General features: G+C 43.1%; 1 protein-coding gene across 3 annotated transcripts in view; it reads left to right on the top strand.

Moving 5' to 3' along the window:
• The window catches only part of Hipk (Homeodomain interacting protein kinase), a 110,085-nt gene that overhangs the window by 85,822 nt on the left and 7,223 nt on the right, over positions 1–17,040 (top strand). For 2 of the 3 annotated variants that reach the window (XM_074098466.1, XM_074098468.1), the window contains 15 exons: positions 223–389; positions 1,665–1,734; positions 2,864–2,999; positions 5,698–5,916; positions 6,591–6,745; positions 8,405–8,581; positions 9,668–9,821; positions 10,502–10,714; positions 11,202–11,351; positions 12,023–12,142; positions 13,024–13,193; positions 14,122–14,199; positions 14,796–14,912; positions 15,656–15,816; positions 16,561–16,685. In XM_074098466.1, coding sequence (XP_073954567.1) covers positions 223–389; positions 1,665–1,734; positions 2,864–2,999; positions 5,698–5,916; positions 6,591–6,745; positions 8,405–8,581; positions 9,668–9,821; positions 10,502–10,714; positions 11,202–11,351; positions 12,023–12,142; positions 13,024–13,193; positions 14,122–14,199; positions 14,796–14,912; positions 15,656–15,816; positions 16,561–16,685 — 2,212 coding nt within the window. The remainder of the gene's footprint in view (positions 1–222; positions 390–1,664; positions 1,735–2,863; positions 3,000–5,697; positions 5,917–6,590; positions 6,746–8,404; positions 8,582–9,667; positions 9,822–10,501; positions 10,715–11,201; positions 11,352–12,022; positions 12,143–13,023; positions 13,194–14,121; positions 14,200–14,795; positions 14,913–15,655; positions 15,817–16,560; positions 16,686–17,040) is intronic. The other variant, XM_074098467.1, reaches the window with a different exon arrangement.

Genomic DNA, 17,040 nt, shown 5'->3' with positions numbered 1-17,040 from the left:
TTCTCAACCGACGACCACGACCACTCTGTCAAGAGTGTAGCGACTTAGAAGAGAGACAGAGCTATGGCGTGCATTGAGTATGCAGCAGGGTAGCCAGCGCTAGTGCTGGTGGCGCGCTGTTGCGGCGCAAACTACCAACTGCCCACACTGGTATCGACACCAATGCATCAGAGAATGATAGACGATAGTAATCATTTTGATGGTGTGTTCTCTTTTGTGTAGCGTCGGCGACGGCAGCGAGCATCGTCGCGCCCAACCGGCCGCGAGCGTCGCGTCAGCGGGCGCCGCACGGCACAAGACGGCGCCCCAGGCCGCTACGACGACGGCGCACAGCAAACAGGCCGCGGCGGGCGGGGCCAACCACCCGCCCCAGCCGCAAGGTAACAAACGTAATGCCATTGTTACCTCACTAGTTCTGTTAGCCTGGTCCAGTTTAGATCTGCAAGAATATCTTCGCATTACAATTACTGCTCGCAAAAGGACCTTCTTTTCAAAGATTGGCTACGTCAGCCATGTAAGGGCAAAATATTCCAGACCATAAATGCTTTAGCAATACGCAGAATCGAGTCACTGTAGCCGAAAACGGCTAGATATATTTATTTATTATTAGGCAAGCGATATTAGTCCACATCTTCGCTTACCATCAGGCGTGATTGTGGTCAAACGCAAGCCTATTTCTGTATAAACAAATACACGCGTTCGATTGACGTCTTCAAACTCATTCGCTTTACGGTTACGCAATGTAGTACAAATTGCACGATTTTTCTTGCAGGTCTGAACTGTACTTTAAGTTGTCTTAAACATTGCCTGCTGGACTTCAGTGGCGTAGCGTGGTGGAGGCGGGGAGGGCGGTCCGCCCCGGGCGTAATTTTTTGGCAAAACTCCATAGTAAATAATACTGAATAATAATATTATGTAGGCAGACAATAAAATATTTCACAGTTTTTTGCACTTTACCTACTATTTAGACCGATTAGAATGAGCACGAAATTTTCCATTACTGTGACGAAATCAGGGAATTCCCTTTCTATAATGAATGGTACAATAATCGCATCTTGTATATTATAGTTTTTTAAAACCTATACATTTAGTTAACAAGAGGGCGGCAAAATTTTCCTCATAGCTACGCCACTGCTGGACTCGCTTTTTAGTCGCGTTTGTGGCTCTCGCTCAAGTTCAGCCGCAACGAAAGCGTTAGAAGAGGTTATAATTGTGTAAATGTCTTACCCATTTACTAAATCATGTACTTAGATTGCGAAGATGCGTCATGCGTTGTAGACTTTATAGAGCTCATGTGATGTTCCCACCACCATTATCTTATCACTCACGTGGCCACTAGTAAATTTTACCATATCCATTGATAGCAGACTGTTTTGTTATCGTAATCTTATCAAGTTATCAATATAATTTCGAGTTCAAGTTTGACTTTTAGAAAACCGAATGTTTTTTTGCTGCTTTTTCCAACGAGAAAATACTGATAAAAAACGGTTAGGAGCATGTTTTTACGTAGTTAAAGTAGTATTTAAGTGCATAACTAACGCGTAGTTTGTATTTGTCCACATGCCGGCCGCTGCGCGTTGCATACGACGTTACCGCTGACGTTGCACGTTATAACTGTTGTTGCGCGTTACAACCGACGTTGCACGATGCGTTGCGCGCTACAGGCTCTGGCTGTGGTGGCGATGGCGACTACCAGCTGGTTCAGCACGAGGTGCTCTACTCCTCGTCCAATAGGTGAGTTCAAATTAAAAAAAAACAATTATGTACCTATAAGTAAAAATAAAAATATACAAATTCCTGTACCATAATATAACCCACATTAAGACTACTGATTACTAATACGGTGCAAGTGGAAAAACATTGAAATTCGAAAAAAAAAATAGTTTTGTATGGAGTCACAAAAAGACTTTTATCTTCATACCATATACTTATATTTTTATTTTATAATTTTAATGTTTTTCCACTTGTATCGGATCGGATTAGTTATTAGTAGCCTGGGTTAAATTATAGTATAGAAGTTTTTAACACCCTGTATAATACTAGAAGATACATACCGCAAGGTGGACAATCGATCCGGTAACGATCGTGGGAAGCATGGTAGCACAAAACAGAACTTCGTTAAGGACCTTGAGGAAAGCCTATGTTCAACTGTGAAGGTCTGATTTGATGAAGATATAGGAAGAGCAGAATACAATAATATTATCAACATACGACTTTCCGCTTTCAGGAGGAAAACTATGATGGATAATATGAAGTTAAACATTTTATTCACATTTCTATTGACTGCCCGTCAATCGATGAATCACCAAAACCGTAACTAAATCTTCTTTATTAAATCCTTGATGTCTGTCTACTTACTAACTCAACCTATCAACTCTGACCATCACCGTGGACCAAAAGTACCAAAAGTTTGTTGGTACCTGCTGCTGAAGTGATGGTGTTAGATACTATGAAAACATGCAATAACATTTAAACAGAGTATAGAACCTGACTATGAAGCATGGGGTCTCGGGTTCGATCTTCAGCCGGGGCTGAAATTTGTATGAATAATACAAATGTTTGTTCTGGGGTCTTGGATGTTTAATATGTATTTAAGTATGTATTTAGCTATATAAGTATGTTGATCCGTTGCCTAGTATCCATAGTACAAGCTTTGCTTGGGACTGTCAATTGGTGTCAAGTGTCAAAAAAAAACTTTATGTCCTGTCAATTGGTGTCAAGTGTCAAAAAAAACTGTATGTCCTGGGGAAGGACATTAGCTCTCCAGGGATACCCATGAACTAATTCTTCGCAGACGTACTCGCCAGCAACGGCTAGTATTTGTGTAAGTGACAATTATTGACGAAAGCGTGGATGTTTGCAGGTACGAGGTGCTGGAGTTCCTCGGGCGAGGCACGTTCGGGCAGGTGGTGAAGTGCTGGAAGAAGGGCACCAACGAGATAGTCGCCATCAAGATCTTGAAGAACCATCCTAGCTATGCTCGCCAGGGGCAGATTGAGGTTAGTAGGTACTATTATAGACAGCATAGATTCAGCATGTACTGGGTGATTTTTCACCACTTTGCGTCATACACGCCGTACATGTTTCTATCTCACGGCGTAAACGAAATACGTGCTCTAATTCGTGTTATTTGTGTTCTCCATTAAATTACCACGACTTATCAAGGTCGCCTTGAGCTAAATTTCCACCTTGAACTAAAAAAAAAAAAACGGCCAAGAGCGTGTCGGACACTCCCAAGATAGGGTTCCGTAGCCATTACGGAAAAATCAAGAAATATTTTTCTAAGTATTTCGTGTTATGTACGGAATCTTTCAAGTTTAGGTGTATTTTATACCTTAGGCTGCTATTTACTCTTAAACTACAAATAATTCTCAAGAAATTTTAGCCGTTAGGTATATTATAATTTTCCTTGTAAATTTGATATATTTACTACCATCCTGATTTTTTCAAATTTTACCACCCAACAGTTTAGATTTTAAAGGGGCGGGGGGGACGCTCAATTTTAATGAAAATTGGCACTTTAAAGTTGAATATTTCGCAAACAAATCACTGAATCGACGTTGCAACCCCCCAATGGTTTTAGAAGACATATCCAACGATACTCCACACTATAGGGTTAGTCGAGTAAAAAAACATCACCCCCACTGTACGTCTATGGGAGGTATAAAAAAAAATTTTTTTTATTTTATTTTACCACTGTCGGCGTGATGCCAAATTACAGCTTTCTAGTACAGATGTAGTGAATAATGTATTGCCATCGTATTTTGTCGGAACAGTTCGTGTTTATCTTGCTTTCTCACCTAGCTTACTGAAGTTTACAGAAGCTAATTGAGACAGCGAGATAAAAACGAAGTTATCCGACAAAATACGATGGAAAAACATCAATATATCTATACTAACGGTCTCTGAGCTTAGCCATGGACAGACAGACAGACAGACGGACAGGCATGGCAAAACTATTTTTTTGTATTATTTGACTGGATGGCAAACGAGCAAGTGGGTCTCCTGATTGTAAGTGATCACCACCGCCCATAGACACCTGCAACACCAGGGGGATGCAGATGCGTTGCCAACCTAGAGGCCTAAGATGGGATACCTCAAGTGCCAGTAATTTCACCGGCTGTCTTACTCTCCACACCGAAACACAACAGTGCAAGCACTGCTGCTTCACGGCAGGATTAGCGAGCAAGATGGTGGTAGCAATCCGGGCGGACCTTGCACAAGGTCCTACCACCTGCATAATTCAGCGCACCTAGTTGACTACGGAACCCTAATAATTTGTTTACCAGAACGCAGCGTTCGCTTGGCAAAAACAACCTCCCGTAAAAAATAACCACGTTAATTACACTTGATTAAACTAACCTTATACAATGCTAGAATTCCCCGTGGCTGTTTCGGGTCCATTATGGCGCTTGGCAAAAGTCCAATCCGCTCTGTTTGAACAACAGAGTGCTCGGAACTGTCTCCGAATGCCCCACAATATTTACACTTAATATCCTCAGATCATAAGCAACTCCAATATCTTTGTTTTTGCACGTGCGCCCTCGATACCGATTAAATCTCCATGCAAAGTGGGCTGCTTTAATCTAGCACCATTGGTTGTTTTCCTGCCCTATTTAAAACGCACGTCACGCTTGTATATAGTATATACCATCTTAAGATAAACGTGACCTAAAATCTCTGTCAGTTTTAACTATGAGATATTATCCTTTAAAAGTCACTTGAGGTGTTTGACCCGACACCCACTTGAGTCCGCTCTAATACAATTTAAAGTGGAATTTAATATAGTTTGTGAGATACACCGTGTTTTACTGTCGATCGGGCACGTGCGCTGAATTCGCGAGTCAGTGACCGTTGCAACACGGTTGACCTATGATGTATGTTGGAGTAATTTGTGCAGTTTTGATAAAGAGTTATGCGATGACATTTTAAACTGTTATTTATCCACTTGACAGTCCGACGATACCGTGGTATCCAAAACCAAAATGCTTCAAACCGTCCGTGGATACTTTAGTGTCGTAAAGTTTAACCTTGATTTTGTGAATAAACCATAAATTACATGTTATTGTTTTATAAATAGTATTTGAATGAGTAAACATTCAGTAGTTTCCTTGCAAACAATATTGAGGCATATACTGTCGAGTAGTTATGAGTTCTTGACAAGGGCTTGGTTTTGTCTTCATAGAGTTGTAAACTTCTAGTCCGCACCAATATATATGATCAAACTAGCTAATTCGATACTACGTTTAGCTAAATGAAAAACCATTTAGGTTAAATTCCACTTTCTCTACTAATTCTTTGACGCCGAACGTCACCATAACCCAAGATACTTCGCTGAATATTTACTTTTTGTGAGAGTACACAAATCAAAAAAACGTTTTTTGCTATGTAAATAAGTCACAAAGTGGTTTTGGTAACGCCATCATTAAACTACAATGACTTACCTTGCTTCTCCGTTAGAAACATGGTAAACTAGAATAGTTCATTGATACGGACTATTACGGACCTCCAAAACATAGCGCCTAAATCAATCACAAATACCAATACCAATTACTCAGTACCATCATTATCAAGGAAATGCACCGCAAACTCAGCAGAAAGAAATTAGTAAATAAAAGCCTCTTACATCAGCACTCCCCACCTAATTACAAACTAAATAAATATTTAATCTAAATTGCAACCTTTGTATTTGTCCAGGTGTCCATCCTCTCCCGGCTATCGCAGGAGTCGGCGGACGAGTTCAACTTCGTCCGCGCGTACGAGTGCTTCCAACATCGCTCGCACACCTGCCTCGTGTTTGAGATGCTCGAGCAGAACCTGTACGACTTCCTCAAACAGAACAAGTTCTCGCCCCTGCCGCTCAAGTACATCCGCCCTATATTGCAGCAAGTGCTCACCGCGCTGCTCAAACTCAAGGTCAGTACCCAACCTATCTTACCGGCCCGCTGACGCTAATATTGTTTAATACGAGAGTGAGAGGGACGGTACGATACGAACTTCGATTTTCGAATTTCGTAGTTGCCCCCAGCAGCCGGAAGACGTCCACTGTTGATCAAAGGGAGAGGCCCCTTGAAACGCCATAATGACCGACAACTTTACACCGGTTGCACGTAACTCTTGCGATGTTGTCGATCCACCTAGCTATGGACGCCCAGAATGGATGAACACTAGGGACTCCCACTGGGGAGGCATACCAACCCTGAGTCTTCCGGTTCTTCGGAACCTTCTCCTCTAACGATTATCTGTCCTTTTGCTAAAGAATGTCAGTTACTACTTCAACTGACATTCTTTGAGCTATGTACGCATGTACCAGTGACAAGATCGCGGCTTCATTGAAGAATTCGTGGGTAGATGTCAATGTTGTGGAACTTGCTCTGTCTACACTCATTTTGGCGCGTCGTCTGCGACATAGTGACATTGCATTGCCTGATAGGGAAAATGTTATGCTACTTACTTGTTAGAATGTTCTACTGTGAACCAGGAATTGAATAATACGAGATTACTTACCAACGGAACAGGTTCTTAGCGGGCCATTTACCTTCCATCCCCGACGTTGTTGTCAGTAACATTACCCTTCACGTGTTCCACAGCAACTGGGGCTGATCCACGCCGACTTGAAGCCCGAGAATATAATGCTGGTGGAGCCGGCGCGGCAGCCCTACCGAGTTAAGGTCATCGACTTCGGCAGCGCATCACACGTCAGCAAGGCTGTCTGCAACACGTATCTGCAGAGTCGTTACTACAGGTAACTATCCTGACGCGTTCGTGCTGTGCTTCAGGCAATATCAACTTTAACAAGGTGGAAAACTTAAACAATCATTGATGCCAGGTAAAAGTAGTCATTCTAATGGTGATTTTCCACCAACGAGGCGAGACGAGAATTAAAATTTGTATGCATTCTCGCGCGCCCGCCGCGAGCCGCCGCGGGTCGCCGCGGGCGCCGCCATACAAATTTCAATTCTCCTCTCGTCTCGCCTCACCGGTGGAAAATCACTTTAAGACGTATTATGTTTAAAGTACGGCAGACGCGTTGTAAGTATTTTGTTCGAGCTTTCTGCTTCAAATTGTGATTATGGTACTAATATACAAGTTGCACAGACAGGAAAATATTGCACTCCGGAAACAATTGCACGGAGGGTACACTCGATATAAGCCTGGAAGGGTTTATCGTGATAATTTTGCTCGAAGGCCCTTTTATTTAGAGCGCTAGTGATAATACTGACTGGTTTATCTGCCAAATGTTGATTGACGCTTTTTTACAAGCTTTTATTTAATTTTACCCATACCAGTGTCTGTTACGTAGTCAAATCATGAAAGTTAAATTTGACTCGCTTCCAGTGGTCGGATTGGTTTTTAATTTAGTTTAGTGTGGATACGTAGTTTATATCACCATGCAATGAATAATCACACGTAGCAAAAAGTACAGTCAGTAATTTATTTTACTAAGTATATTTAATGTTTCTGCTGTCGAATTTTTATTACTTTATTTTATTTATTTATTGATTCGGTCTTTTCACTTTCAGACGTTTCTTTTCAAGTAGAGTCCTGAGACGTTTAAAGCTTTACTTAGCTTGCATGTGATAGTGTCGATAATGGACCCGCGCAAATCCTGTACATATTCAATATTCATGAACAGTGACTGGGGACCCAATTTGCATCAAAGATTTCTATTTGTAAAGTGCAACTTTGACTACAATAACATTTTTGAAAGTTTAATTTTCATGGGTGGAAAGCCAAGCCGGGTGGAAAATTGCGTTTTCATCTCTAGGGTGGAAAGTATATATTTTTTTAATTTTTCGATTAGCCACGGAGTCGAAGATAATTGAGTTACGTCAATGACACTTTTTTTTCACGTTTCGGCATGGCCATCTAGATGCACGTCGTGACCAAGAAGCTTATATACAACACTGGAGGTTGGACGCCGAACATCCGTTTGAAACAAGAAATTTGATCTTTATTACGTCACGAACATATTTCATCTCTTTCTTTTGTTAGATTAAGAAAGAGATGGAAGTCATTCGTGAAATGTGAAAGTAAGAGATGGAATATATAAATAAGTAATAAAGGTCAAACTTCTTCGTTCGGCGTTCAACCTCCAGTTTTGTATATAAGCTCCTTGGTCGTGACCAACTCGATTTTTTCTATAATCGGCCGTGTCAAGTAGTCACGTCGAAAAGGTACCGTTGGAGGTTAGATATAAGTAAATTAAATTTATTATTATTCTCATTTTTTTGTAGTATATTACTTTCCTCACAGTCGAAATGAAAAGTAGTGTCTAACTCGGGTGAAATTACCCATTTCCCCTCGAACTATTGGCGCTCACACTTCGTTCGAGCGCCAGAAATATCTCTGGTGAAATGGGTCACTTTCCACCCTTGGTTAGCAATCTACTATTTCCTTTCAGAGCGCCCGAAATAATCCTGGGCCTGGCGTTCTGCGAGGCGATTGATATGTGGTCGCTGGGGTGCGTCGTGGCTGAGCTGTTCCTGGGCTGGCCGCTTTACCCGGGGTCTTCCGAGTACGACCAGATCCGGTACATCTCGCAGACACAGGGGCTGCCCACCGAACACATGCTTAACAGGTAACTACCCAACACCGCCGCCATAGGTAAATAAATCACACTAATAATCAACGCATGTAAAAAGAGCTCCTGGCGATATACCTGCGCAGTAAGCGAAATACGGACCAAATTGGCGGCGGAGCAGTGGGAACGCGGGAGGGGGCGTAGGAGCGCGCGCGGCCGTCACGCCATTGGCTTGTTAGTTGACAGATGCGCAAACTTATCCCCTCCACGCGAAAGCTTATAAGTCTGTTTGTTTGAAGTATAGAACGTGAATTATCGATCTTATTGCTTACGTAAGAAAAACACATGAACACATCGAGATTCTACTGTCAACGTTGAAAACCGCACCGCACATCGGAGCTGGATACAGCGGGTACACATCCGCCTAAAGGGTCTCAGTTACCCTTTGGAGTGGCGGCGCCATATTTAAAATTTACAGTCAGGTGGCGCGGCCATTTTGAAAAAATCTCCCTTGAGTGGCAATGACACACCCGAATTAATTTCGCGAATTCGCGTATTTTATAAAAAATATCACAAAAAAAACCATTTTAATGTTTAAGCCTTACAGTGATAGTTTAGCATAAAATGGCATATCTAATTTAATAACAATGAATGACCTTCAATTTCTGTGAATTTTATTAGTCATTATCAAATATCTGATAACCAAATTTTTCTCAGTCATGTATTAAAATAACTATAATTACAAAATAAAAATATTACTTGTAGAAAACACTGATTTATTTAGTAAAATATTAATTTATTTACGAAACAAAGCCCTTTTATCAATAGCAAATAATAATATAATACGAAACTTGAGTAAACGATAGAACGAAATTTCTTCCATAGCGTTGTCGCGGCCGTTAATGAATGGCATCCTTGTCTATTTACGAACGCATTTTACCAGAATGAGCAGGCCAAAAATAGTTCTATCAGTTATTATTTAGATTTAAAATACGCCAGAATCAAACGTCCGGGAGCCGCTCGCTTGCCACTCAAGGGTGTTTGACAGGTGGCCGGGAGCCGGTCGCTTGCCAAACAACGGAATGCCGGGACCCGGTCACGTGCCACTCCAACGGTTACAAAGTTTTTTTTTAATGTTTCCAGCGCGTCTAAAACGGCAAAGTTCTTCTACCGCGATGTGGACAGCACGTACCCGTTCTGGCGGCTCAAAACACCCGAGGAGCATGAACTGGAGACTGGCATCAAGAGTAAGGAGGCGAGGAAGTATATCTTCAATTGCCTCGACGACATAGGACAGGTAAAAGCATTTTTTTTAAGACCGGTTGCGCTTACCGGTATTAATTTTTTTTGGCTTATCGCGCCGAAACCGAAAGTGCTAATTCCGCCGTTAGCTGGTTAGTTTTCAAAGCTCTGTTAGGAAAAAAATTGTGACCAAAAAGTTGCACACCTTAACGCAGGTAGTTAGAATTGCTATTATTTTTTTCCATTGTGACACGAAAATTAATCATACATTTGTATGGATAATTTTCGTGTCACAATGGAAAAAAATAATAGTAATTCACCCTTATACTGGAATTTGACTTTTTAAACGCATCCAGGATTTGGAACGGTCTGAGAAAGTACTGTGTGTTCTCCCTAAATACACTGGGCATAAAGTATTTTTTATTTTTCAATCCCTTAGGATAAATTGTACTTGTATCCAATCCCGTGTCCCATTTCTTTCCGTGGGTGGCGTAAAAGGCGACCTGATGTGAGAGCGTGCCTAGCAGCGATCTATTGTCAACTACGAACTCCGGACTGCGGTATGGAAGGCTACGGAACACCACCACATTATTTTCCCAAGAAACTCGTCATGAAGGTTCGCTACCGTCAAAAATGTAGCGACTTAGAAGAAGTACCCAATTTTGTGTCTTGCGAGGACTCAGTTGTCTGAGCCATCGAGATAAAAATAATAATTCCCGTTTTCAAATATTCCAGGTTAACGTCCCAACGGATCTTGAGGGCGGCCAACTGTTGGCCGAGAAAGCGGACAGGAGGGAGTTCATCGATCTACTCAAGCGTATGCTGACCATGGACCAAGAGAGACGGATAACCCCCGGGGAGGCGCTCAACCACGCGTTCGTGACGCTCGCACACCTCGTCGATTACGCGCACTGTAACAATGTGAAAGCCTCCGTACAGATGATGGAGGTAATTGTTGTATATTTTACATACATTCTACATGCGGCATTCTTAGGGTTTTGCACAAAATTCAAAATATTAAATTACATAGGTATAACAAGTAGGAATAATACCTCATTATCATTATATCAGCCATAGGACGTCCACTGTTGGACATATGCCTCCACCAATAAATATCCAGTTGCTTCGGTTGGAAGCGGCCTGCATCCACCGTGACCCTGCGGCTTTTAACCAAATCATCCGTCGATCTTGTTAGTGGACGTCCTACGTTGCGCTTGCCGATCCGCGGTTTCCATTCGAGACGTTTTGGTTCCAACGACCATCTGTTCACTGTGCTATATGATATCAGATATGGCCCTTGGCAACTTCAACGAGCTAATTTGCTTGGCTATGTCGGTGACTCGCGTTCTTCTACGTATCTCCTCATTTCATTACTACTGTTTGCTTTGTTTATTCATATTGTAATGTGGCTTACTAAACTGTCGATTGTTTGCAGGTATGCCGCAGGTCGGGCAGCGGCGTGGGCGGCGTGGGCGGCGAGTACGGCGTGGGCAGCGTGGTGGCGCCGGCCGCCGCCCCGCCCGCCCACCACCTCGCGCTCACCATCAACCAGCAGCGCCTGCCGCCGGCGCCCTACGACAACCTGGTAACTAACGTTTATACGGTGTCCCAGTGTTGGGCAAAAGCCTCCCCTTTCTCCTTCCACTCGTCTCTGGCTTCGGCAAAATATCGCTAGTCTGGCTGGAATCGCTCCAAATCGTCCCGTCACCTTTTAGGCCTACCTCTGCTCCGGTGCCCCTCGCATGGAACCCAATCAGTGGGTGGTGATTTTGGCGCAGTGATCGAGATGACTTCGGCAGACTTATCCTACCCAGTCACGCTTAAGTGGCGGTCTGCGTCCCCACATGGAGAATTTTAGTTTTTGAGCGCAGTTCAGTGTTTCTAATTCTATCAGTTTTTGGAACACCTAGGATGCTGCACTCCATAGCTCCCTGGCAAACCTTGACTAACACTACCCTCTTGTATTCTTACAATACCTTTTGTTACAAGCTAAAAAGAGACAAAAAAGGATAAAAGTTCATTTATTCCCACAACGCAATAAAGCACAAACACAAGACTTATGTATTCTACTATATTGAATATCCTTTTTAGTTAAAAAAAAAACTAGAACTAACACTATAGTATAGGATAGGGCTGGGGTTGCCCGAGAATTATAACATTTGATTTGGGCGTGTACACGTAGGTATGCGACCAGAAAATTAGATCATTTTAGCTTTTAAAAAGTATGGTCGTAATCGTGTGTTTGTTTTTTTACAGTATCAGCTGTACCAAGGCGGTCGAGTCGCGGTGGGAGGAGCGCGGCAATACGCGACGCGCGCCGCCGAACCGTTCCCGCACCAATTCGTGTCGTCTATACTGTGCCAGCCCGCTTATCAGGTCAGTACATATCTCTTAAAATATAATAGTTATTCCCGTGCGTGAAAACAAATACTAGCTGTCAATCTCGTGAGAATTTAAAAAACCTCTTAGTATCATTGTACGAACTTCAAGGAATATGTTTGTTAATTTTTAAATGTCTAGTTTATTCTAAGATTTCCTAAAATGTTGTGCCGCTTGTATACCATCCCACCAATATTATAAATGCGAAAGTTTGTAAGTCTGTTCGTTTGTTTGTTACCGCTGAACCGATTCAGATGCAATTTGGTATACAATTAGTTTGAGTCCCGGGGAAGGACATAGGATAGTTTTTAACCCGGAAAATAGCATGGTTCCCGCGGGATAGTGATAAACGAAAAATGCGATAAGGGGCATTGAATGTATGCGTTTTGAGACAGTTTTGTCTTTCGAAAACTTTTGTCCTCCCTTTTTTCCGAACAAAACGGGACTACGCAAGACTGTGGTTGCGCGATATTTTTATGGTACGGTTTTAAGATGTATTAAATATGATTTTAATCTAAACTTTTTTTTCATGCCCGTAATAACAGACTTTGAAAGCCACACTTAAAACCTCACGCAACAGTGGCGCCATGTAGTAAGACAAAAAACGATAGCCCTCATTGACCTAGTCCCAAACTAAGCAAAGCTTGTACTATGGATTGGATACTAGCCAACGTATAAACATACTTATATAGATAAATACATACTTAAATACATATTAAACATGCAAGACCCGAGAACAAACATTCGTATTATTCATACAAATATCTGCCCCGGCCGGGAATCGAACCAGGGACCTCAAGCTTCGTAGTCAGGTTCTCTAACCACTTGGCCATCCGGTCGTCAACAATTGTCGTGGCTTAACAATAGTCGTGTGTTAGGTGCAGCAACTGGCGGCGGCGGCGGCGGCGGCGGCGGCCGCGCACCACGGGCACGGCGTGGCCGACGTGGGCGAGTGGCGCGCGCCGCTCATCGTGGAGCCCGCGCCCCTGCCCGACCCAGACGTCTGGGACTTCCATCACCACCCGCTGCACCATCATCCGCACAAGAGGTCAGTCTACATTACAGTCTGTGCAATGAGAGGGGTTGGGCTGTGGCTCCCATTCGTGGGCATTCACTAGGCAGGACTGTAACTGCCAGCTTCCTACCCTGGAATTGAACCAAGTATGTCAGTAGTTCTCATGCGGACCCATTGCGGGCTTACAGTCTTTACAATAGAAAACTTGTGGGCGGTTCTAGGAGGAAGGTTAAGAGCGAGCTTTTCCTGGCGACTTACAGAAACGAACAGATGACTGCTGGTGGTGCAGTTTACTACGACATAGAGTTTAGCGTTCATTGATTTATTTTATGTGACAGATAAATGTGATGCCATCACAGATATTTGCCACGTAACATTTCCAAGGAGACATATATTTGTAGTACAAAATCATAGAAAGGTATATTTTGTTTGTTTGGGTGTTTGTATTTGGGAGGTAATCTCTGCATATACTTAACTGAGAGACTACACTATCCCTGATTAACAAAGCCTAATTTTTACCTTGACAAAGCCGACCATTCGTTTTCACGTGACGTTACCTGTTTTTAACATGGTTATGTTATCTTCACGTGTTATTATCTATCTATGTATGTAACAGAATCACCCACTTCCTATAATGGTATTGAACCGAAACTTGGCAGTTATGCATAGTACTGATGATAATACAATAATATGGTGTCATCGAGATTAATCTGATGCTGGAGCCGAAAAATAGACACAGGAACTCTAAGACAGAACAACGTAACATGGCCGTGTTTGGGCTTGTTAAAAACGTCTTAGGCCCTATTTTGATCAAGAATAGTATCTAGGGTCTGATGATGGAGCAATCAGGCAGTTTCACCATTTACTTTACCGCTAAAGCGTGTTTTTAGTTTTTTAATGTGTTATAATTATTCCAAATGTTACTCACACTAAACGTACCTACGGTGCCGTGCATCGGTAGGGTTGTCAACAGATCGGCTAAGCAGCAGACGAGCGCAGTGCCCCACTATCAGCCGCATCACCAAACACACCAATACAGGTGCTAACCCTAATTTTAGGATAATTATTTTATAGAGTATAATTACTTCATCTTATTCCTTCTCATTCTTCCATTGATTGTGTCAAGGGTGTTGTGTTGCGTCGGGCATGATTTTTATAGATTTTGAAACGAGATGAAACTTATACGAAATTATGGTCCCATGAAGAAAAAAAAACTTTGTATAATAGGCAGGCCACATAGCACGGAGAATAGATGGCCGTTGGTGCCGAAAAGTGCTCGAATGGAGACCGCAGATCGGCAAGCGCAGCGTAAATAGGACGTAGGAGTTGAAGCTTCTGGTTCAAGGTGTATGCATACCGCTTTCAACCGCAGCAACTGGAGGTCTATGGGGGAGGCCTATGTCCAGTGGACGTCCTACGGCTGATATGATGAAGCAAAAAAGGGAAAAATCCAAAAATCATTACTTTCCAGTTCTAATGAGAGTATAATTTCTTCGTGTACAAAAATAAGTCTGTTTTTCAACGAAATATCAATGTATTACTTTATACTTTCGCATGGAACGTACTTTTAATAGCATACTCTGTTTACAACTCAAGACACAGTGCAGGGTTTAATGTGTTCGGTTTGTTTCGCAGTATGGCAAGCAGTGGTGGCAAGAAGGAGCCGACTCAGCTGTCGCCCGTCAAGAAGCGCGTCAAGGAAGGCACGCCGCCCTCGCGGCACAACAGGCATATCCATCACGAACAGAACACGTTAGTATACGTTTATATTTACTCATTGACATCTATGTACCTTACGGCACTGGACTGGCTGTTTAAATCAAAACGCGCGGCACATCAATCATCAATATTACTTTGACACAACCCCTGTCACGGACGTCAACATACTATAGTGAACGTCACGTCACGTCTACAAACAAATCCGCGCTGTGAACAAATTTTGTGCGCCGTTTTGACGTAAGAAACATGCAGTCTATACATAGATGTATTTACTAAAGTAAGCTGCGATTGCGTTTTACAATTATTTCTTGCCGACGGACTTCCAGGCGGGGGGGCGGGGGAAGCGTTTTCACTGTTATGTAGTTAGTGTTCCATTGGCTGGCACCAAGCGGTTTACTTCATCTTTCATAATGCGAACTGCTAAGGAATGGAAGTCGCTCCCGTCGTCTGTACTTCCGGATAAATACAATCTATATTAGAAGTCATCAATAATAGAGTCGTGTGTAGATCATTTTGAGCACCGTAATTGCTCATCCACTTCTGCTGCTGATTGTAATATATAAACTATCTTGCTTGGACCTCAGCATATAGGTAGTGCCACGGAAATTGAAGTGAATGATTACACACACAGCTACATGAAGAACTGATTGCATAAAAGGAGAATATATGAAGTCAATGAGTGAACGTCAAAATCGCGCTGTCATTACTCTACATGTTCTTGTGTGTGGTTTCAACTCTGGTGGCAATAGATATAGATAGTATTGTCTGTTTTCCAGGAACAACGCGGCCGGCGGGCGCGCGTCGTGGGAGACCAGCGCGCCGGCGGCGCCGCCCGCGCACACGATCACCATCCGCGACACGCCGTCGCCCGCCGTCTCTGTCATCACCATCTCCGACTCGGAGGACGAGCAGCCGCGCCGCCAGAACAACAACAGAGGTAAACCCTAAGCTAACCAATATGCTGACAATGAGAGCAACGTGACTGACTGACTGACAGATGACGCACCGCAGTCTAAACCACTGGAGCTAAGAAACTCCTCTTACCCTCCTCCCCATAATAAGCTCGGGCCTCGGGGTCTAGGCCCTCCCTTTCCAGTCGATTGCACGCCCTCATCTCCTATAGAGCATCTCATAAAATTAGAAAGTGTAAAAACAAATAAACTAAACCAAAAATAAACTGGAGCTACAGACTTGAAATTTAACTGACAATTCTTCTTGAGATGCTACTAAGAAAATTTTCCACTAGATAGAGAGCAACTCATATCTTTTTCGTCACGGGAGGAAAGTCATGGGATATTAATTAAAATCTATAATAAAATAATTTTTATGGTGGTCTACACTTCTTGGCGATGATGGTCTTTCCAAAAGCGCTGATAGTAATAAAAAAGTGACTTGAAAAAAAAAAGCCCTTTGCGGCGTACTTGCAGAATAAACGTTTTCATTTTGTTGCGCTAGGGATAGGCCATTGTTATTGTGATCTTGCGCTTGTAGAGTATACATAAATTGAGCGCTGTTTTGCAATACTGAGTCAACTCACTGTCATTTTGTAAGGGTTGACATTGTATTGCAGAATTAATCAGGGTACACTATTGCAAAACAACGTCCAATTATTCAGTGGGTCGGAGACCACTGTCGTTTACCCTGAGAGCGTGGTGAGCCTAAAGTTGTGTATGTTTGTCAGGCGGCAGCGGCGAGTGCCCCCCGCCGGCCGCGGCCGCGGGCGTCATCTGCAGCGCGCGCTCGCCGCGCGACGACCCGCACGTCAAGCCCGAGCCGCACCAGCCCTGCCATCATCATCACCACGCGGTGAGTGCTCTCTTACACTCGCCACGGGCAAAAAGGCCCCCCTAGATCAGTGGTTCCTAATCATTTTTGGAATTTACTCCTGACTCAGGGAATCAGAGGGTATGTTGAGTTCGTTCACAGAGGGGATACCCACTAAAAACAGACGAGTTCGCCATTGTGGAACAGCGGGAGCATGAAACAGGTTTCCTGACGTCGACACCGTGCAATGTTGGCTCAACTCCTCGTCTTTCCCTGCTGATGCCAGATTATTTATAGAGCTTAGGTTTACTCCTTGTACCCACCAAAGCGTCCCTCGTTTCAGGCCGGCCGGCCAGTCGTTGTTACGTGTCTCTCATGCCTTTATGTCTTACGTCTT

The sequence above is a fragment of the Choristoneura fumiferana genome, chromosome 15, assembly GCF_025370935.1.
Source record: "Choristoneura fumiferana chromosome 15, NRCan_CFum_1, whole genome shotgun sequence".
NCBI classification, from domain to species: domain Eukaryota; kingdom Metazoa; phylum Arthropoda; class Insecta; order Lepidoptera; family Tortricidae; genus Choristoneura; species Choristoneura fumiferana.
This window is presented reverse-complemented; position numbering and strand designations above follow the sequence as displayed.